The 22,673-nt window shown below is 41.9% G+C and overlaps 3 protein-coding genes across 6 annotated transcripts in view; 1 reads left to right on the top strand and 2 right to left on the bottom strand.

The window, feature by feature from the left end:
* The window catches only part of LOC146394066 (transmembrane protein 138-like), a 136,846-nt gene extending 136,421 nt beyond the window's left edge, over window positions 1–425 (bottom strand). Inside the window, exon 1 of the mRNA XM_084946624.1 lies at window positions 335–425. The gene's annotated coding sequence lies outside the window, so the exon portion shown is untranslated. The remainder of the gene's footprint in view (window positions 1–334) is intronic.
* Window positions 1–4,598, bottom strand: part of kcna4 (potassium voltage-gated channel, shaker-related subfamily, member 4) — a 62,114-nt gene extending 57,516 nt beyond the window's left edge. Inside the window, exons 1-2 of one of the 2 annotated variants that reach the window (XM_084946299.1) lie at window positions 4,553–4,598; window positions 335–4,319 (exon numbers count right to left, since the gene is read on the bottom strand). In XM_084946299.1, coding sequence (XP_084802425.1) covers window positions 1,564–3,660 — 2,097 coding nt within the window. In that variant the 5' untranslated portion in view covers window positions 3,661–4,319; window positions 4,553–4,598 and the 3' untranslated portion in view covers window positions 335–1,563. The remainder of the gene's footprint in view (window positions 1–334; window positions 4,320–4,552) is intronic. The other variant, XM_084946390.1, reaches the window with a different exon arrangement.
* Window positions 4,599–4,639: 41 nt separating this feature from the next.
* On the top strand, window positions 4,640–18,862 carry LOC146394069 (gonadotropin subunit beta-1-like). 3 transcript variants are annotated; one of them, XM_084946990.1, is made up of 3 exons: window positions 4,640–16,226; window positions 17,511–17,694; window positions 18,585–18,862. In XM_084946990.1, exons 2-3 carry the CDS (start codon window positions 17,536–17,538, stop codon window positions 18,774–18,776), a joined length of 351 nt encoding a protein of 116 aa, XP_084803116.1. In that variant the 5' UTR covers window positions 4,640–16,226; window positions 17,511–17,535; the 3' UTR covers window positions 18,777–18,862. The 3 variants fall into 3 exon arrangements, with proteins under 3 accessions (XP_084803116.1, XP_084803272.1, XP_084803190.1); XM_084947146.1 differs by having other exon boundaries at window positions 4,640–5,020; XM_084947064.1 differs by having other exon boundaries at window positions 4,640–5,020; window positions 17,514–17,694.
* The last annotated feature ends 3,811 nt before the right edge of the window (window positions 18,863–22,673 follow it).

Genomic DNA, 22,673 nt, shown 5'->3' on the forward strand with positions numbered 1-22,673 from the left:
ATGACACTTGAACACAGCTTAAATGTTGTACAGCAGAAACATCAACTGGCCACATGAAGACTGGAAAAATGTGCGCCACATTCCTCCAGCGTCTACAGGGCTTTACGCACGCGCATTCACGCGTGGTTCTGTTGTCAAAGTAACACAGGAGTGTTTGAAAATAAAACTGAGGGTGTCGTGCTCGGAATGAAAGTGTTTTTCTCGAGATGGGACCTTGTTTAGTGGCATATATTTTCCATTAAAAACATGTGACTGGCGCTGTTTTGATCATTACAAGGTTGTTGTTTTTTTTAAAAAAATAATCATTTTCACACACAAGCTGTGGGCCACATACCTTGGAAGACATCCACATCATGACGATCCTCCGAGCTCGCAGATAATCGCAGTCCTCTTGGGGGGTGAGGCGGGGTGGGGGGGAAAGGAATTGTGCACGAAGTCCAGCAGACAGGAGAGAAAATTGCTCGCAAGCTCCCTTCCAATGAGTTTCCACGATGAGTCATTTTTGCTTTAACTTTCCATCTGCCTCCTTGTAAAGGGATATTGTCATTTTGAGGTGGTTTAAATGAAACGGGAAAACTGCTGTCGCTGAGGTTCCAACAAGCATGTCCATACAAAACCTGGGGCGAGTCATTTCTCCAGCCATTTTATAAACTGATGATTCCTGTGCTTAGCTCTCGCAGTGGGTCAGCAATACAAGGCTTTTTTTTTTCTTTTGGCCTGTTGTGGAAAAACATAGTTGTGTAGGTGTCATAGAAATAACTGTAGCCCTGGTTTACTAAATGCTGTCTTATCAGTTAGCTTTTCTTTAATGTTAAATACTGGAACAGTTACAAAAGACTTATCCGTATTTTCGTTTCCAATTTTTTCTTTTTCCTTTAGTTTTACTGGCAGCATATAAAGGGGATTATTAATATCCTTAGTCTGCTCTCTGTGAGGAAGTTGTTCAAACATTCTTTAGCGAAGTGGTCAGAGGATTACTAAATACGCGCCACTTTCATGGCCTACAGCTTCTGTCTCTGAATACAAATCTGCCAAAACCCAGCGCAAAAAAAAAAATCTACATTAGTGCAAACAGATTTTGAACTTTATTGCATAACAGCAAAAACGATCATCCCTATATCTGTTATTGACAGATGAAACTCATAAAGTGCGAATGCATAGCCTGTCTTTACTAGAATTTCAATTTGATGTCAGATTTGGAAGCCCGCACAGCTTAGATGAACAAATAGACTGGTGTGTGGTGAAGAGGGTTTGAGGGAAAGGCTGCTGTTAGAGAAGTGCGCGATGGTTAAAAACAGGAGAAAGAGAGAGATGAAGCAACACAGCCTGCCAATCAGTGGCATGAATGTGTGTGTGTGTGTGTGTGTGTGTGTGTGTGTGTGTGTGTGTGTGTGTGTGTGTGTGTGTGTGTGTGTGTGAGGCGTGTTTCAAACTTGTGTTGGGGAAGTGAGGGCGGGAGGGGGTCACCTGCTGTTGGGCAGAAATGATGTTCAAAATTATCTTTATAGGGCGTGTTCTTCTTCTTCAGGAAAAATAATTAATAATAATAAACTCTAATTGTAATCACACGTCAGTCTGAATGGATTTTGAGTTAGTACTGTTTTTTCTGCTTATGTCTGTGCCGTTTCCTTTACTGGGGCTCTTGTCCAGCCCGCAAAGCGACTCCGTCACCCCCTCCTCCATTTCCATATACTCCGCTTTGTCACCGAGCGAGGAGCCAGAGGGCGAGCCTTTGAATTTTCTTAGAAAGTCAGGGAAGTACGGGCAGCCCGGGGGCATGCTCTCCACCACCGGCGACTGGTCCTCGTTATCGGTCTCCCTGTGATAAAAGTAGTTGAAGTTGGACACTATGACCGGGACCGGGAGCGCAATGGTTAACACGCCCGCGATCGCGCAGAGGGAGCCCACTATCTTCCCACCCACAGTGATGGGCTTCATGTCTCCGTAACCCACTGTGGTCATGGTCACTACAGCCCACCAAAACGCGTCCGGGATGCTCGTAAACTGCGAGGTGGGTTCATCCGCCTCGGCGAAGTACACCGCGCTGGAGAACAGGATGACACCTATGACCAGGAAGAAAATGAGGAGGGCCAGCTCCCTCATGCTGGCGCGCAGGGTGTGACCCAGGATCTGCAGCCCCTTAGAGTGCCTGGACAGCTTGAAGATGCGAAACACCCTGACGAGGCGGATTATTCTCAGGATGGCGAAACTCATCGCGTGCTGTCCGTTGCCCTGATGCTGCGCCAGGTCCGTGCCGAGAGTAATGAAATAAGGCAAAATGGAAACAATGTCTATGGAGTTCATAATGTTTTTAAAGAAGTGAGTTTTGCTCGGACTGGCAAAGAAGCGAACTATAATCTCAAACGAGAACCAGATGATGCAGACCGTTTCCACGACGAAAAAGGGGTCGTTAAAAGGAGTAAATCCGTGATCGGCTTGAGAGGAGTTGTTTCGTGGCTGTAGATACTCTTTGTCATCCCTGAACTCCGGCAGCGTCTCCAGGCAGAAAATCACAATAGAAATGACAATAACAAGGACGGACACGACCGCGATCCCCCTGGCAGGGCTCGAGCTCTCCGGATACTCAAAGAGCAGCCAAATCTGGCGCTTGAACTCATCCTCCGGCAGAGGTTTCTCCTCCTCTTTGACGAAGCCCTCGTCCTCCCGAAACTTTAGTATCGCCTCCTCCCCGAGTTCATAAAACTTGACCTCCTCGGAAAATATGTCAAATGGGACGTTGACTGGTCTTTTTAAGCGCCCGCCTGACTGGTAGTAGTAAAGAATGGCGTCAAAACTCGGTCGGTTCCGGTCGAAGAAGTATTCGTTCCTCAGCGGGTCGAAGTACCTGATCCTCTTGTCCGGATCTCCCAGGAGCGTGTCCGGGAACTGAGTGAGCGTCTTGAGCTGAGTTTCAAACTTCAGACCCGACACGTTGATGACAACTCTCTCGCAGCAGCCGCACTCGCTGTAAACGTTTTCGTATCCGGACTGGGGCCGCCTGTCGGTGATCGACACGGTCTCCTCCTCATCATCCATGTTGCACAAAAAACTCGACCTTTTGCTCCCCCGGTCGCCCCCGCCCCCCTCCTCCTCCTCCTCTTCCTCGGCTCCTTCGGCCTCTTCCTCCTCTATCATGATGTCCTCCTCGGATCCGAGCAGAGCCAGCTCGGAGTGGCGCAGGTCCCCACCGAGAGTGCCCCGGTTCCGTCTCCAGCGTCCGACGCCGCGCTGCTTTTTCCGCTCTCGGACAAATCTCTGCTGCTGCTCGGGCTCCTGCTGGTTCTGCTGCGAGGAGGAGGTGGAGGTGGTGGTGGTGGAGGTGAAGGAGGAGGGGGAGGGGCGCGAGGCGGTACCGCCGCTGCTGATGTTGGCGTTCGCGGAGGAGGCGGCGCGAGACTGATGCTGGCGGTTGTTAAGGAGATGAGCGCTCGAGGAGGTGTTGGAGGTGGACCCTCCGACGCCACCGCAGCTACCTCCTCCTCCTCCTCCACCTCCTTCCGTGCACGTTCCACCTTCGGCAGCAGCCGCTGCGGCCGCCGCTCTGGTGTGGGCAGCCTGGCGCTCCCTCTCGCGCTCCCTCTCCCGCGCGCGAGCCTGGGCATATCCGTAAGGCAGGTGGCTGTTGCACCCACCGTCCGCGCCCACCATGGCAAACTCCATTTTAAGTCAGTGAGCGCTTCTGTCCGCGGACGCTTACAGTAAGCGCTCGCGCGCTGTGATGTGGACGCAGACCAGAGGACAAAAGTTGCAGCTCAGCGCGCTCAGGGAGACAAAATGAGGCATGAAGCCTCTCGACCAATCAGTCGTGAATGCGAGAAAGTCAGAATAGCAAACACACCTCAAATGGGTCCATGCTGAGCGAATCCCATGTATCCTACTTACATGATACTGATTGCCATCTCTTCCAGTTTAGGTACAGCCCCCCCCCTCCTCCGGTATTTCATGACATCATTACCATATCCAAAAAAAAGAAGAAGAAGAAAGAAGGAAAAAGATCAGATGTAAAGGCCGGTGGCATAGCCTGTTACGCAGACGCTCGGTCAAACTTGCAGCGCCCCTTATTTGCTCAGCATTGTAAATCACCAAGTCAACAAGCGACACCTAAACAGTCTCTCCTCGGTTCCTCCGGTGCCCATCAGGTGGTTAATTTCTCCGCGAGGCGGGCTTGCGCCCGAATGCGTCTTTTGATCCTCCCTGGTCACTCGTGGTTGCCATTTTAGGACGAGTTTAAAAAAGAGAGAGAGAGGAAGAGAGATCTCCGTTATTTTATACAGCTCCGGTGAATTTGAATGACTTTATTCATCTGACGCTCTCAGGAGCTGCGAGAACAAGAAGAGAGGAGGAAACAGCAGTTGGTTTAGGCAAATAAAACCAAAACCTTCATATCGATGTGTGTTGTTTTATCGAATACACAATCAAAATACATCATTCTTATTATCATCACCATCATTATTACTATGGAGTGAACACAAAGGAATATGGAAGACATTTATGGTTACAATACAATTTACGCATTAAAGTATCCTCCCTTTATTCTAACATCCATACTTACATCTGAAAGGGGGCCAAAACGACATCGCCTCAGTCCCCCCCCCCCCCCCTCCCCCGCCACCCCTCTTCACAAACCAATCTGATGGAGGAAGCAGGGGAAGGAGGCTAGGTGAGGATGCAGTTGTTCACTCTCGCTGAAATCCCCGTTATGATTTTGGAGGGTAACGCCGCAAAATCCCTCGCTGTATCCACGCAGCGACCATATCCACATCCAGTACACACATCCGTGCTCTGACGCACTCTGGAGAGGGCACTTTTTTTGGCTGCGTCTCGACGTCTTGTCTCAATTCAACAGGATCTATCGCCACTTCAGCCTCCGTTTCTGCTGCATCGCTTCTGGTATGCCGAGAGCAATAATGTTACCCCCTCCAGAGGAGAAAAAAAGAATGAGAAGAAGAGGAGGAAGTAGCAGGTGTGCGCGTAGCGAGTTGGCATCAATGACAGCTCCACGCGAAGACAAGATACGAGGGTGGGTAAAAGTTTACCTTCGCACGGGCGAGGGGGAATGGCTTCATGGTTTAAGTCTGAGCATCGCACATCTGTCTGTCTGCCACCGTATCCCTACCTATACTCCTGGATCCCTCCCATTGTGTGTGTGTGTGTGTGTGTGTGTGTGTGTGTGTGTGTGTGTCTGTGTGATGATGGAGAGTCTCAGTGAGAAAGTCGCTCGTGTACCGCAGCTCGTGCAGGCGGTGCTCGGTCCTCCCCCAGTGGCTGCAGCCGGTCACTGCGCACCGTGCTGCAGTCTCTCACCCGAGCTTCATCTGCCCTTCATTGTCACTGCTGGGTAGCAACCGGTGTGTTTGTGTCTCCCCACCATTTAAAAAAAGTAATGCATTAACCTAACATTTTAACTATGCATTTTGCAGTCACCAACCACTTTCCTAAAAAATTTATCGGTGTTTTTTCTGTTGTTGTTGTTGTTGTTTATTTTCTCATATTAAATCAGAAAATGCATACATCACTTATTTACATACGTCCATATATTGTAACTTTAAAAAGTGTGAATTTTAAGCACTGGAAATACTTTTCATACAATTTCACTTCACCTAACAATCGTTTAACATTGTTTTTGTTAATATTATCACAGGAAAAAAGGTTAGCTCATGCAACAACAACAAAAAATGTTCACAGAGGCCACAAAAACAAATAATTCATGTTCACTGTGCCTGCCCTCCCTCTGATATTTGATTAGGAGAGCACTCGAAACAGAATGCAAAGTGTTCATTAACCTCCTATGACCCAGCGATTCATTCTTGTCCTCTGTTGGGGGGACACGAGTCTGAGACCTCCACGAGCACAATTCATGCAATCTATTTGAGTCTTACTGTACTGCCAAGGAGACATCTCAGGGTTTCAAGTTTCCACGTGGGCTTTCTTTTCAAAATGATGGCCATTGCTCATATAATTTTTTTACTAAATTTGCAAGAATTTCAAGCAAACTTTTTTCATTTGGTCATTATGGGGTATCGCATGTAGAATTTTGAGGTGAGAAATGAATTGAATCCATTTGGGAATAAGGCTGTAACATGACAAACTGTGGAAAATGCAAAGAACTGTGAATACTGTCCATTACACAGACAGTGTTCTGTGTAGTGGACAGGAGGACTTACTCATTCCTGTTTTCAACCTATAGCCACACTTCAAGAAGCAAAGGAAAGATTGAGGCAGAAAGGACTTTACTCAGAATTGTAGAAGGGGAGTCAGACTTTGTGCTGTCCGGTGATGAGGTGGAGGAGGACCAGACAGAGCAGGAAGGTGAACGCTCAGTGGAGGACATGCCATTGAGAATCCAGTTTGAACCCTACTTTGAACAGTAAATAGGTGTTCATTCATGGCATGATACCTTCAGGACTCAGATATACTGGGTCCCATTTATAGCCAGTTAAATAAGTCAAGACAGATTCTTTAACCTCCTAGGACCTGGCGTCCACATATGTGGACATCACATTTTGGGTTATTTAGACCAAAATACTCAATTTTGCTTTTCAACGGCCTGATATCCACTTACGAGGACATTATACTGCTACTGTTCTATCAAAATTTTAAACAAATATCCTCATATGTGGCTCTGATTTTTCATTAAAACAAAAATAAGGTAAAAAAAAAAAAATATGGTTTTTCTTTGTTTATACATTTATCGGGCCCCAATATGCCCAAATATCAAAGAGAAGTTAAAAATGCATGCAGTGGAAGAGTTTGGCTCTTAGGAGGTTAAGATTAGGCAGTCGTTCAAAGTAAGAAATGATCTTGATGTTTTTCTTCCTCCTGAGGCCCAAACAAGAAATTGTTTTGATACTGAGATTTTTAACCACTGTGGTTGAAAGAAACACATTACAACAAATTGTTGTTTTCAAAATAATTTATTTATTAATATATCATTTGTCGCTTTGATGGACTGCCTACTTTTGATGAATCTGTCTCGACTTATTGAATTCACTATAACTAGGGAAGTACATTTGCATCCTATGTTATCTGAGTCATGCCATCAACATGGATATGCAGAAGAATGTTTTTGATGTTAATGCTCCACCTTTCTCTGGCTGGCGTGGCTCTGATGTTTTGGTAGTGCCTATTTTCTGTTTGATGTAAACAGGGAACCACCTGTCTTGGTGTTTATGGCCACATTGACCTGTTTCATATTCCATGCTAAAAAAAAAAAAAAAGAGCCAATTTCAACCCAGTTAATACTCTCAAATTTAGAAAACAATTTGATTTTTAGCAACAGAAACATAATATCTGCCAAAAAAAAACCCAAAACCTTTCAGTCAACTTTCCTATGTGGCCATAAAGATGTCATTAAAAAAAAAACCATGTGCTCTGTTGGCCTCATTCTGCCGAGATCGTGGAAGGCCTGTGTAGATGAGTAGATAATTCACATGTAACTCTAGCGTACCAGATGATCCGTTACTGCAGTTTGTTGTAGGGAAATCAAGTCCTGCAACTTAAAAACCATAATGTCTGTCCCTCCTCTACCTCATCTCCTGACAGCACCGAGCATGACTCCCCTTCACCTTCGAACAGATGCATCAGAGAGCAACTTGGGGTCAACTTTTTTCTGGGTCTCAATAAGTTATTTTGTTACTGAGCTTCAACAGCGTGACATAATCCAACGTTCTTGTCTGCCATAGTTGTAATTAATCCTGGGCAGTATAAAACACTGCAGTGTACAGAAACATCAAGTAAGACATGAATCAAATCTACATGTGCAGCCAAACAAGTGCTAACTTCTAAACTAAAAGAAAGAAAATTTCAAACACGCTCACTCTTAAATTGATTTATAGAGCTGGAGTCTTTGAAGTTTACGCAGAAAACACTTTCTTATTGCTTTTTCAAAGTTTGTTTACATCAGTAAGGCTTGTCATAAGTGATAAAAAAAGAGATTTAAAACATGGTTCAAGGGATAAAATTCTTGGCATGTAACTGGGATGTATCTCATTAATCACCAGAGTCTGGTCAATATACAGTCATGAGAACGCATTCACAGGAGTCTATGCAGTCCAGTGAAAAACTACACACACCCTTAATGCTTCCATAGGAATTAAGATGGTCAATAGTAGCAATATGCTGCTCATCAAATGCACTGGATTAACCAGTCATGAGCAAGTGTGAGCACCTCTATACAAACAGCAGGTTTTGGCTCTTTGTGGGTCTGAATCATTCAAATTTGTGCATTATTAAATGTTAAAGTTCACAACAGTAGATTTGGTCACCTAGTCAACTATGAACTCTGTTTGTTAAAGTATTCTAGAGTCTAATGTGAAGCCATTCGACAGCCAAAGCTTGACCAATATCAGCCCAAAGCAGGACAATGATCCCAATCTCAACAGCAAATCTGCAACAGAATGGCTGAAAAATAAAAAAAACAAGGTGATGCAATGAGCTGGTCAAAGTCCAGACACAAACCTGATTGAAACTAGCACTAGCAGTGTTGACATAGTGTCAACAGTGTAAACAGTAACCCTTCCAAGAAAGACAGAAAGACAAAATATTTCAGGGCCTTTCTTGTCTAATTTGTTATATATTCTTTAAAGCGACTGCACAACAATTCATATACTGTGTAATTAGAGGTCATCTTCTCAGCCGAAACTAGCCTGCAGGAGAAAGAATGGAGAGTGCAATACAACAAGCAGGCTAACAAATTACTGTGTTAGGGTATTAATTAGTCAAACAATGCATTACTATTGACTAGGCGATTAGGAATGCATTACTTTTTTGAGTAATGAGTACTGAAAACCACAGACAAGTGGGTATAATGAATAGCACAAGGATTTTTCATTAATGTGGCCACATTAGCTCTTATTTGCATACGGCTGTAAGACTTTGTGAAAATGATGATACTCCAAGCAAAAGAAGACAGATTTGGTGCATGAAACACACAATAGGCAATGTGATGATTAGTGTGCTCAAGGATGCAACTGACCAAAACAAGTAGGGGACAAATGCAGTTCACAAACATATCATATTCTGTAATTTCATCATTGCTTGGCAATACTTTCAGCTTGTTTGTGCTGTCAGCCTTCTGTTAACGGGTCAAAGGTGTCCATAGACACGTCTTTTGGGATAACAACTGCCGTAACTTTAAATACCAGACATCACAGCACCTGGTGAGGTAACTGTTGAGTCAGTGTTATTGATTATTCACCCTATTGCTGCCGCAGATTTATGTGGATCATTTTACACTCAGGTCTTACTCACTGCACCTTTGAAACCTCCCAGGTTTGATTGCACACATAATTAGTTTTTCTGCAGGTACTGCTGCAGGCCTAGTGCTGGGCTACAAAGCAATCAGTAGCTATAGCCCATTGAGTTCAGTACATTTGATTCAAAGTATACATCTGAAACAAAAGCACTAATTAGGACACGGACAGCCTGTTATTCCAGATACAATATTCCTCTGAGGAATCCTAATAATCCCCTAAGGTATTTCCCAAATCTCTACTTCTAATATTCCTGTTGGGATATTTTTGGTTGCTTGTGCAGTCTCCTTCTTAACTCTTTCATACGGCCATTGTGCTACATTTTGATACCAGAGAATATGAAACGAAATGTAAAACCCAATGCGTATGCTTGTGCTTGTGAAGTAATCAATGCTGCTGACAGTGCAAATCTCACTCACTGCTTCTTTAAAGAGCCTCATCTTCACAGTCTTCTCTCCTTCTCTGTACTTCTCAGATACTTAACTAAGACTTAAGTGGAGGTCTTTTCTAGTCTGTACCACATGTAAGCTCCTTTCCACCCACCGCACACGGAGACATCATGCTCCCCTCAACCCCTGCTCTTATTCACCGAGTATCCACCTCAGTCAGCACCAGAGGGAGTTGTGAGGTCAGTAATAATAAGAGGTGATAGAGTGGGGATGCAAGGTGCCTTATTAAACTCAAGTTTAGTTGCACTTTGAACCAGTGCCAGAGCTCATCAAAAACCCTTCTGCCTCTCACGAAGCATACCCGGTGAAAAACATCCAGCACTCCAAATTCATAAAAAGACGAGGGAAATGTCAAACTCTCTATGCATGAGACACAATCAATCAAGCCATCATGCAGAATTACAACTTTACTTACTTAACTTTAAAATGCAGTACAGGAAGCAATGATAACCTTTACAGCTTGTCCGTATGTAATAAAACTCAGCGCTGTATCATAGATATCTCGGTATGTTTTTGGACAGTGATGCATATTTTGTAATTTTGCTTCTGTACACCAGCACTGTGCACTTTAAATCAAACAAACAACACATTATTCAAGCCCAGATTTTCAGCATTTAAGAGGTTTAACATACAGTTAGGTCCGTAAATATTTGGACAGGGATTTCCTCCATTTTAATGCTCTGCCAGGTGTTTACTGCAGGGTTTTTAGTTGTTTGTTTGTGGTCCTTTCTGTCATGGTTCTGGGTCATTTTGACCCAGCATTTTGAGTTTCTTGTGCTTTGGTTTGATTTTGTATTTTGGGTTATATTCTTGATCTCTTGTCGGGCTTTGATGATTATTATTATTATTTAGTCTGCTTCAGTTTATTCTGCTTAAGGGTTTAGTTCCTAGGTTTTGTGTCTCGTGTTTAGTGCAGGTTTAGTTCAGCGTCAAGTCAGCGTCCTTGTGAATTGTTTCTTGTTTCCTGTTTTATTGTGAAGGTCCGTGTCTCATGTGATTGTATTCAGTTTTGCTTCCTCTGTCTCGTCTTGTCAATTACTTCCACCTGTGTTCCCCACCTGTGTGTGATCTCCTTGTGTTCTTCTGTATGTATTAGTCGCTGGTCTGTCTGTGAATCTACTGCGAATCTCCGTGTGTTTTCCCTGCCGTCCACCTTCTTATGCCACCGTTCATCCTCCTACATGTTCGTGTTCATGTTTGCTGTTTAGTAGTTTAGTTTGACCCACTATGATTAGTTTTTGTTCCGTTTTGCCATTTTTCACCTTGTGCTTTATTTTACAATAAACCACCTTCACATCTCAGCGAGTGCCTGCGCTTGGATCCTCATTTATTTTCTCCACACAGCTCATCCCCTTAGCCGTGACCCTTTCTGTCGAAAGTTTAGTCTTCAACAAGTGAAATTCATGCTCAGTTGGGTTAAGATCAGATGGTCAATAAAGAATATTCCACTTCTTTGTTTTAATAAACATCTGGGTTGCTTTGGCTGTATGTTTGCGGTCATTGTCCATCTATATTATTAAACGCCGCCTAATCAATTTGACTGCATTTAGCTGGATTTGCGCGGACACTATGTCTCTGAACACCTCAGAATTAATTCGGCTGCTTTGGTCCTGTGTCATATCATCAACAAACACTAGTGTCCCAGTGCCACAGCCAACCATGCACGCCCAAGTCATCACACTGCCTCCACTGTGTTTTACAGATGATGTGGTATGTGTTGGATCATGAGCAGTTTCACACCGTCATCATACTTTTTTCTTGCCATCATTCTGGTAGAGGTTGATCTTGGTTTCATCTGTTCAAAGAATGTTTTTTCTAGAACTGTGTCGGCTTTTTTAGCATAGTCTAGTCTAGCCTTTCTATTCTTGAGGGTTATGACTAGTTTGCACCTTGCAGTGAACCCTCTTTACTTTCATGCAGTCTTCTCTTCATGGTACACTTGGATATTGATGCATCTACCTCCCAGAGAGTGTTGTCTGTTGTGAAGGGGGAAATGACGCTGCGATCATCCACCACTGTCGTCTTCCGTGGACGTCCAGGTCTTTTTGCGTTGCTGAGTTCACCAGTTTACCTGTAGATTTTGTCACTCCTAATATTGCAGCAATTTCTCTGATGGATTTTTCCAGTTTTTGCAGTTTAAGGATGGCTTGTTTCACCTGCATGGAGAGCTCCTTTCACCGCATGTTGTCTGCTCACAGCAAGATCTTCCAAATGCAAGCACCACACCTCGAATCAACTCCAGGCCTTATATCTGCTTAATTGACAATCTATCTATCTATGTATGTGTTGCACCTCAAAAGGTCCAGGAACTCAGTGATCCCCTGGTACGTCTGGGAGGAGATCCCTCTACCATCCAACGTCTCATTAGAGCATCCCCCAACGCTGTTAGATATGCATACAAGCATGTGGGGACCATACAAACTACTGAGCACCATTCTGAGTTGTAATATTTTGGCAAACTGGACTAACCTGCTGCATCATTTTTAATATTGACTTTGTGGGTGTCTTTGAATTCAGCCCTCTATAGCTGGATGATTGTAATTTCCATCAAATCGTGTGCCATTCTTTTCTTCTTAACACATTACTCAGTCCATCACAGCAGGGATATCAGCATGATTTTTTCCCCATTTGTATCTGATTTGCTTTCCGAGTGTTCCTTTAATTTTTTGTTGAGCAGTATTTTAGATCTTTAGCTGTTTTTAAGGACTTTATAACCAATAAAAGAAGACATTTACATTTGCTTAAAATAAGTCAAATAATGAAATGAGACTGAATATTAAAATGTAAAGGAGAAAAGGTAGACAACAGAAGTCAGCAAAAAATCATCAGCGGTCGATACACATAAGCACACCTACCACCTACTTCCACACTCGACCTGCACGCAGAAATATCCAGCGCAGTCACCAAACAAAAGTCTTGTCCTTGGCAGTGCTGTGGAGGCGTTTGTTTAGACCAGGTGGAAGGCGGGAGAGAGCGTGAGTGTGGGGTGATGCAGTACGTTCAGGGCACTGCTGAGTCTTTTTTGTTGTTGTTGTTTTTTTGAGGGGGGTTTGCATGCGACAAAACGAGTTTAAAGAAGTCTGCTTGTGTTTCATGCATTAGCAGACGGAGCAGCAGAGGACAGGGGCGAGGTGTGACTGAGCATGTTTGTGCAGGGTGTTGATGCGGTTATGGCAGTGTTTATGCTGCACTGATAAAAAGAAAAGAGAGAAAGCAATAGGACTCTGTTCCTAAGCTTAAAACCAATGACCCGTGGATGAAATCTGTGATGTCAGCAAGATGTATGACTTGGAGCTGTTATATATGTGGCTTCATCTAGAGCTATGAGCTTTTACACCCAAAGGAGCCCATTTTATATAGCAGTGCTTCGAGTTATGAAGCAGAATATCATCACGGGTCCGGGAACAGTTCATCATTGCCCAATTGATTCCCAGTGGACCCTGATGTGACAGGGCAGGACTTCTTCTCATGGCTGTAGGAAGGGGGAAAAAAAGGTGTTTTCTCTTGGAAACATCCTGCTAATTTCAGCAATTCTTTGCTGGTGTTTTCTTTTAGCTTGCTGCAGAGCATATGGGCTGATTTTCAGACTGTGATGCAGACATGAATTTCAAAGTCATACCTTCTCTATCCAGATAGCCAGCATATCGACAGAATGCACGGATGGATGATAAAATTTCAGCACCGCAATTAATTAATCAATTTTCAGAGCAGATGTGCTTTTTTTTAAGAGGAACTACCATCTGTTATACCATTTTTTTCCTCAGAAAATGACTAATGATCCGTTTTGCTCTAAATATAAGATTAATCAAATCTGCCTAGTGTTCATTCAGGGCAAAATGCGCAAAAAACATGATGCATTTCTGCCAAAATTTCCTAAAAAGAAGTAGCACCTCAGAGGATGGGGTTGACTCAATAAAAGTCCTTGCAGCCTTATTAAGCAGGTACGGCACTTTAGCAGGATGCCCGGGAAACCTGATTCCCTAGTGGCTGCAAGGGCAGATGGAGCAGCAGTTGGGTGAACTGTGGTGGCTGCTGCCCAGGTAGTTAAATTCTACTGTCACTGCAGCTTGTCCAGATTGTGGTGCAGTGCTAACTTTTACCGAGTGCAGCAGCAGAACACTGAATTTCTCAAAGATTCACAGGAGCAGTCTTGGAATCTGTATGTGCTCTATAAAATCTAAAGCTGTACCCGAGTGCAAAAATACTTATACTTACTCAAAGAGTTGCATCCACTTGTTAGGTGATTACATTACAATACTGCTTCTAAGTCATAGATCCTGCTACGTTTATTAAGAATGTTGTTTTTAACAAAATTTTTAAAATATTTTATTTAATATAAACAACCCCTAAAACAATCAGTGGTCATAATCTGCCTCAATGGCCCTTTATTATTAAAATAAAATTTGCAGCACGGTTTTAAACTCAGTTTTTAAAACTTTACGATGTACCTACAGCCCACAGGCTCACGGTGCCAAATGGCAAATTTTTGAATGCTTCAGAGATTTCTAAGATTTAAATAGGTACATGAGGCTTAGGATCAGGAATCTTTCATAGCGAGTCATCCAAATCACACAGCGGCACGTTAATAACTAACCTTGTGTGAATGTGAATGGATCCAGTTACCCCTGAAACCTTGAATAGCAGAAGCTTTTAAGAAAATGGATGAGACGACATTATAGAGGAAATAAGATTTATTTATGAATCAAAATAATATCTGTAAAGATTTGCTTTTTTACTTATGTTTATGTGTTTGTGAATGTTGATTCTATGCGTATGTATGAATGGAGGACATCATCAAGAGTAACTAACACTGATGCTAATGTGGATCCTAATAATGCACAAAAAAACAACCGAAAAAATAAAATCTTTTAAATTTTAACAAGCATAATGTAACCAAGGACAACACAGGGCACTGAAGATGTACATCTGGATGAAGATGATCACAGAGGCGAGGGATACAAGAGTGTTTCTGTAGCAGTTGCTCAGCTATGCCGTATGCTAAGCATTCAAATTATCCTTTTATAATAAAGCATCTCACATTAACAGTAATTCTAGGCACTGAGCACCACAATATAGTCCTCCTCTACGTTTTTATGCAAATCAACAAAACAAATTCATTTGTTTTTAGCAGTTTACTTTTTTAAGTACCTGCCTTGAGCTAACACATACAGGACACTTACCAACAGCAATGGCTTTCCCCTGAGATAATGCAGCCTTCTTTAATACACTAATGAGTGTCTGCTGTGAGTCAGAATGTCTGCTACACCAGACAGACAATAAACCTTTTTACCTGAAAGAAAATAGCTCATTGTGGAAGTGCTGTTTCTTTAATTTGCCTTCTATCACTGGGTCCAAGAGAAAATGAAATTTTACCTCATTGAGATAAAATGATGTGAAGGAACAGGAACAGTCCTAAAATCGCAATTCATTTAGAGCAAATATTTTTTGCTGATTAGACTTCCTGTATTCACAGACAGTGACATATCGTTGTTCAGATCATGACAAGAAAAATACTTTACTTACTTTTACTTGTATGTTACATATTGGATAATAGCTGGCCTGTACACACAGTGCTTAATAAATTTAAGAGACCATCATCCAGTGTAAAGCGTATGCTGCCCTAAGTTAACATTGCTGATAAGTACTGGTTTCTGTAAGTTTCTGTAATGGTTAATCCACCTGTGTGCTCAAGCACTTTATATTTTTAATGCAAATTTTTTTTTCCCATGAATTTTCAAATTTACTGTTTAACAAAAAATAAATAAACAACATTATTTTATTTTTGGATTAAGATGTCAAATCGGTTATTTATTTACACTCGTAAACAGAAAATATAGTTTTCCTGGTTGAATGTAACGCTCGATTAATTCCTGACTCCTCAGAGAAGTCCGGCGTGCCGCCCCAAATTTGGGTATAAAAACATGAATTCAGTTTGTTATTTGGCTCACAAATAACAAATATAATTTATCGTTTTAAACAAGTTTTTGACAGATGTCTAAATTGTTTGTGTTTTCTTGTTTTCATGGCAGGTGGTCTAATAAATCTATAAATACAACAATATGTGTCAGCGCTGTTGACACAGTGGAAAAAGAAGAAATGACACAATGGAGTAATGGAGATGGAGCACACAAATTAATTAGTGCATCTCATATCTATGTTTGCCATCTCACTGTGGGGGCAGTTTTATTTTTATAATTCTGGTGTCCATCTGCGCCTTTCACTCACATAACCTAAACAAGATTTCTGAAGATACCGCCCCACTCCTCCTCGTTTGTAGGAGGAAAGGCCTCGAGCCATGGGACGTCCCTGCAGTGTTGAAGGAAAGACACGAGGATTTGCTTGTTATGTATAAACAGGTAGGAAAACTATCACCCCAGCCAAGGCTGATAGGATTAAACAGATTTGTGAGCGGTGCTATTTAAGCAATAAAGACAGCTGCAGGTTGAAAGCTGTTACAGGTGTTTAGAAAGCGAACGAAGGGACAGGACTCTCAGCAGAGGTTCAAAGCATCAGCAGAGCTCTACAGGTATGTTTCCTGTTCATGTAGATGACAAGAAAGCTGCTGAAGACGTTGTCACAGATCTGCTGTTAAAGACAGAATGAGGTTATAGCATAGTTGTGGGGATGTGGCAGATTGAGTTCTTCCTCTAGAAAGAGGTTTAACAGAAAAAAAAATTTGTGATATTACATATCAAAGAGTTTAAATGATATCATTTAAGGGTTTAGTTTGAAGAAACAGCCGTGTGCATGAAAGGGGTTAATTAGAAGAGGTTTATTAAATTATGTGCATCATCCTTTTATCATCTTTGTTAGGCTGTTTAATAATAGAATTCATTTTCTATCTGGCTTTAATAAAAGATATAGGTTGTCATCTTTTCATTGTTTTCATGCTAAACCACAATTTTCCTTTGTTTTTTTATTTTTATTTTTTGCAGTTATTCATTTGTATCTATAGTAGTTTTAGGTCAAATTTAATTTGATAATTTAATTTAAAGCACTGCTTCTGAGCTTTCTCGAACCATAATTGCCTTAGCATTTAAAAAACGTTTTTCAAAGTGGAAATTCATTATTAGCTTTGGAAACTTTGGAAGCTTTTTAAAATATATTTTATATTTCTTTCCCTTTTTCCGCATACTTTAAATTACATATCAGTGTGAGATGTGGAAAAACTCACTGAGCCTTGAGGTAATCATGCTTTATCTGTATTTTATTAGATTAAAGGTCATCTGTTTGCAGTCAGGAATGCTCCTCCACAGAAAGACATGCTATTGTTCTTGAGTAATGTGCTGAGCTTTGGAAATGTAATCTTTTTAATACCATTAAGAATGCATGTTTTAATCATGTTTTACAATATTTATCGTTTTACCTTGAGATGAAGACAGACATTTCAGAGATGGATGTCTTTTAATCTGAAAAGACAGAAGCTATGACTATATTTACATGGCTGGATGGCTTTAATTTAAGTGAACCACTCTTTTAGGATCTAGTCTACAAGATGAATAAAAATGTGCAGTTAAATAAGATCCAACTCTGAAAAATAAAAAAAAAATAATAATCTCGACTATTATTTCCCGCTTTTCATTTCAGAATACATTTTGTTTTACAGCACACTAAATCAGCCACCACTCCTGTAAATGCACACCAACACATTTGAGTGTATACATTACTCTTCTGTAGAGGAAATAACGCCATTAATCCACATCTCCATAATATAATCATGTATAATGACACAGCCGCGTTTTAATCAACACTAAACTTCTGACATTGTCTCAAAGCGCCTCATTTGATACCCGATCCCCTCTTGTGGCAGCAGCGTGTAGTGCATCCGGCAGAGGATGCAGCTGGTTGTCATGGCAGCAGTGCTGGTGCTGGCGGGGGCGGAGCAAGACTGCAGCTCCGGCTGTCGCCCAAAGAACATCAGCCTCCCTGTGGACACCTGCGGCACCACCGAGTTCGTCGACACCACCATTTGTGAAGGACAGTGTTTCCAAAAGGTGAAGAGTGACTCGGTCTCATCTAACTTGTGCTACTTGTGCACTGTTTTTCCCGATGAGACGTGTGCGTTTATTCTGCTTAGACGTGATGTGTTAAGCTGAGCTCAGTGCTCCTGAGGAAATCATTCATTTCAATTTGATTTATACAAATCACCACAGCTGTCACCTAAATGTGTTTTATTGTAAGGTGAAGGCACTATCAGGCCCAATCACATAACCTCCCATGAGCGCTAGGTGACAGTGGGAAGGAAAAACTCCCTTTTAACAATAAGGACCCTCCAGAACCGAGAACCAGCCTCGCAGTCATCCAGCCTGAGTGGCTGGGGGTGACAATAATAGTTGCAATCTGAAAATTTTATAGTGTTCAGTAAGATTATGTATTGCTATAAGTTTTCTTTAAAGATAAATCACATTTACAACTTTATAGCAGACCTCTTAAAGGCTACTGCAGGGGCGCACATTTGATCCTCCCCAAGCCATCTCTTGTGTCATTCCCTGGCCCTTCCCTCTCTACATACTACTGCTCCATAAAAACAGAAAAGAAAGAAAAATACTATAATGAGAGATCATTACATAATACAAGCTTTAAGGTTAAAGCACACATTCAATGACCATCAAAATTATACAAACTTTGTACAAGTATATAAAAAATGAAAATGTTTATTTATTAAAATGCTTGCAAAGTGAGTAAAGATTACTGCCGATTAAAATCTTGTAGTTTTGAGTTTTTAAATGTCTCACAAGCTACATTTTCCCCCATAAATAATCTTAAATAGTGGCAGCAAAAGTCAAAAGCTGTCAGATTCATGAAGTTGGAATGAAATCCCTTTAAAGAAATGGAACTGACTGCGTTTATATCCATGTGTCTGATCCCTCTGCTCTGCTGGTAGGATCCCAACTTTGTTCATACTGACGACGGGCCCAAACAGAAAACCTGCAACGGAGAGTGGTCCTACGAGGTGAAATACACAGAGCAATGTCCACGGGGTTTCATCTACCCTGTGGCCAGGAAGTGTGAGTGCACTGCATGCAATGCAAACACAGACTGCGGGACCTTGTCTGGATACATACCCAGCTGTTAGCCCTTTTAAAGAACTCCAGTATTCATCCTGCGCTTAACAGTTATCTTCTTTGCACCTCTTCCCTCTGAAATAAACCAGTGATACAAGCCTTTCTGTTCCAATCTGTTTTATTACAATTTTTTATAAATGCAACCCCTCCTTAAAAGTTCTTCTCTTTATACGTGTAGGTAATTGTGGTCACACCAGAACACAGGTATCAATAGTCGTTATTAGACCGCTTGCATTATTAGTGGCGCGTTTCAGTCTTATAGTGTCATAAGTCACAGCAGAAGAAACTGTGTAGATGCAGCAGACCTGTAGAGTCAGCTAGAAAAGCAACCACCCAACAGTTTCCCTTTTTGTTTTGAGCAGGGTGACTGACCCCTGAAAGTCAATAATCCTGCGAGTCAGGTTTCCCTGCTGAGAACAGGATGTAATCCTGCAAAGAAAACAGAACACTTCTCCTCCTTTTTTGACAGGTGGAAATGAAAATATAGAGTTTGCAGCATATTGACCCCCCCCCCCCCCCCCCCAAAAGTGCCTGCAAATTGGTGTCTCTCTTCTCAACTCAACACAGCCTAGTGAGCAGAAAACCTCCTCAGAGCTGCTAAAGTGGTGGAAACTATAAGCCGGCTAAAGATACAGATCTAATATTGTATGCTTGGGTGTGAGGAGGCCTCAATATAAGCAAAACGTATATATAGATTCAAAAATGAATATAAACAGAGTATGCACCTGCAAGCTTTGTTTTTTTCTCCTCTGATCCAAACTAAGGACTTTTCAAAATTCGGGACAAAAGAAAAAGGCAAAACTAATGGACGACTCTGCAGAGAAATGAGAAGAAGAATAAATGAGCCCTTCACGCCCTGAAGTCTGCAAAAGTCTGTTACGATAAAGTTTGGAAAGGACTTATTTTTAGCCAAATGCAGGTGCATCTTCTGACTCTACAGACTGTTAGCATAAAATCTTGTTATAAGGCCAGAGACAAACCTGAGGCTGCTGCTAGCAACAACTCACTCATTAATATGACAAGCTGTTAACTACCTACAGTGCTGTTACCTGGCAACACACCGGCTTTATCCTCCTGCATTGTGGACAGCAACTCATTCATTAACAGTTTTAGCATGTGGGTTTGTTGGTGAAAAAAAAACAAAACACTGTTTAATTGTTGAACTAAAGTGTATATTTTTTTTCCTTTTCAGGGGCTGGAATGCAATAAGAGGCAACGCAACACTATAGTGATGCTTTTTGCACAAAAAATGATGTGATCATGATACAGTGATTCTGCAGTCTCAGTGTTTTGTGAGACAATCACGTATAATGGATCATGACAATCTGCGATACTGACAAGACCAATAAAAAAAATGCCACTAAGGCAAAGATCAGGAATTAAGTAAATAGACCAGCACTTATGTTACATTATTCTACTCTGACTGAGAAATCAAAATGCTTTTCTACTACAAGCCTTACATACATCTGTTAAGTGAATGATCATGCACACACATACATTCACGCTCTTACAATTTAAGGTTCAGTATCATCAGCGTCTGGACTGGAGGAGACTGCAGTGACCAAACCACCGACCTTTCTGTTGGCCTAGAAGACGACCCACTCTACCTGCTGAGGCACTGCTATGTCCTATCTGTGTCACTGCAGGTTGTGGTGTCACTGTGTGTGTGTGCGTGTGCATTAACAATATTATTATTTTCTAATAATGTGTCATTTCCTGCCCACCATTTCCTCTCTGTGATTTTTTTTTCCCACTTTGCCCCTATTCTTTTGATAACTACCACAGTGAGGATTGATCAAGTAGTGATTATGGTAAGCTTAACTGCTGAGATCATTTGTTGTTTAATGCATTGCTCTATCAGTCTATCAATAATTTGTTCCAACCGTATCTAACACGATATTTCTAATTAATTGGGTACTCCATAAATGTAAAGTATTCCTTTAATTAGGTCTCAAGGTTCAGAAGAGATAGATTAAATTAAAAGTTGTTACATTCAAAGCAACAAAGGACAAGTTATCCTGACACTCTGAATCTCCAGTCTGGATCAGGTTCCTAATGAGATTTTGTTCATTACACATCAGCATGTGTGAAAGTTAGCCTTTCAGTCTGTGAAAATCTTCCTCCAGTGCCCAGGCATGGGTGTCTCAACACAGAGATATATCTATGTTTAATATTTTTTGAGGTTTGGCACATCTTAGGTAGCTACAGCATAACAAAAGGCCACAATTCAGTCACATAACTCGTGTTTGCCCCTCCCATCACCCCTATCCGGTCAGATGCCTGCACTTCCTTGAGCCTGGTTCTGCTGAAGGTTTCCTCCCTTCAAAAGGGAGTTTTTCCTTCCCACTGTCACCAAGTGCTCACTCATAGGGAGTCATTTGATTGTTGGGGTTTTCTCTGTATTATTGTGGGGTCTTTATTTTACAGTATAAAGTGCCCTGGGGTGACTGCTGTTGTGATTTGGGCAGTGATAAGTAGATGTCTCCCTGGAGTCTTACTGATGGATGTTGAGGTGATGGAGGGGTTAAAACAGCAGGAAGTGATGCAGAGCAGTGTGATGTATTGAAAGCAGTGCACTCAGTCTTGTAGACGTCCAGTATAGTTTTAGTTTTTAATTTTACTTGTTAACTTTAATAACCATGGGTACTCCGGCTTCCTCCCAAAGGTCCAAAGGGTTAGGTCAGTTGGTGATTCCAAACTGCCCATAGGTGTGAATGTGGTGTAAACTGTTGTCTGTCTCTCTGTGTTAGCCCTGCATCCAGCTGGCAACTTCTCCAGGGTGTACCTCACCTCCTGCCCTAAGGTAGCTGGGATAGACTCCAGCCCGCACCCCTGTGACCCTGACAAGGAAAAGCAGAAGAAAACAGATGGATGGATGGATCCCATCCGTGTGAGGGATTCCACTGGAATCCTGAAAGGAAGTAAAGGATTTGTCGGTCTTGTTAGGGAGAAAAAGATGTAGGTAAGTTGTGTTACAATTGCATGATAATACTGCACATTTTAATTCAAGTGATCTTTAATTTTTTTATTTAATGTATATCACAACTGTGGGTGCTGTGGAGTGGGTGATAAAAAGATGCTTTCCATAAAGTTTCTGAGTGATTTTAAAAGTGCGCTGCTCAAGAAACTTGTATTCAGTGGATATCAATATTTCCACGGCTTGTAGCTCAAAAGTCAAAGCTAAAGTGCCTTCACAAGCGAAAAAATCAATGATAGCAAAAGAGGTCAGAACAGAAATCCATGGGCAATGATTACATAAGGTATTGTTGCACTTGTACAACAGCAGCTTGCTGAAGTTCAGGGTCTTGTTTGGACCAACAAATTTTCAGTTTGTTGTTTTGAGTCAGAGAGTAAGAGGAGCTAAGATGGAGTAATAATCAAGCCTACAGGCAAAACTGACCTAAGCTGCTGGCAGTAGAGTCCACGCTGGCATGTAGAGAGATGGAGCATGGCCCACAGGTGTGAGGCAGCAGCCTTTTTAGTGCTGACCACATCACAACAAACTGACCTTTTCTGTTCACATACAAGCAGCCTGAAGGAGGATTTTTAAACAAACCATACAATGCAAGAGCTATATCCACATCCTCAGCACAATGCAGTATGTTTTCAGTGGATGGACAAGAGTCTTCGTTTCATCTGACCATGACCTTCACCACAAACTGGTGCGGTCTCTACCTGAGTATGAAGCCACCTGGATAAAGGTCAGTATTTCCAGGTTTGAGGCCATGGTTCTTAGCTTGATAACCAAACATGTTTCATGTTAACAACCGAAAGGACAGTAGACCCAAGATCAGGTCTAAGTTACATTTCACCTTTGCATCTAGATCTAGACCAAAAGAATGAAGTCACTTATACTTCACTCCATAAAGTAGCTGGTCTCATGCTTGAAGAGGCTTCTTTGCACTGAA

The sequence above is a fragment of the Perissodus microlepis genome, chromosome 1 (genome assembly GCF_051167445.1).
Source record: "Perissodus microlepis isolate ML-2025 ecotype Zambia chromosome 1, ASM5116744v1, whole genome shotgun sequence".
Classification (NCBI taxonomy): domain Eukaryota; kingdom Metazoa; phylum Chordata; class Actinopteri; order Cichliformes; family Cichlidae; genus Perissodus; species Perissodus microlepis.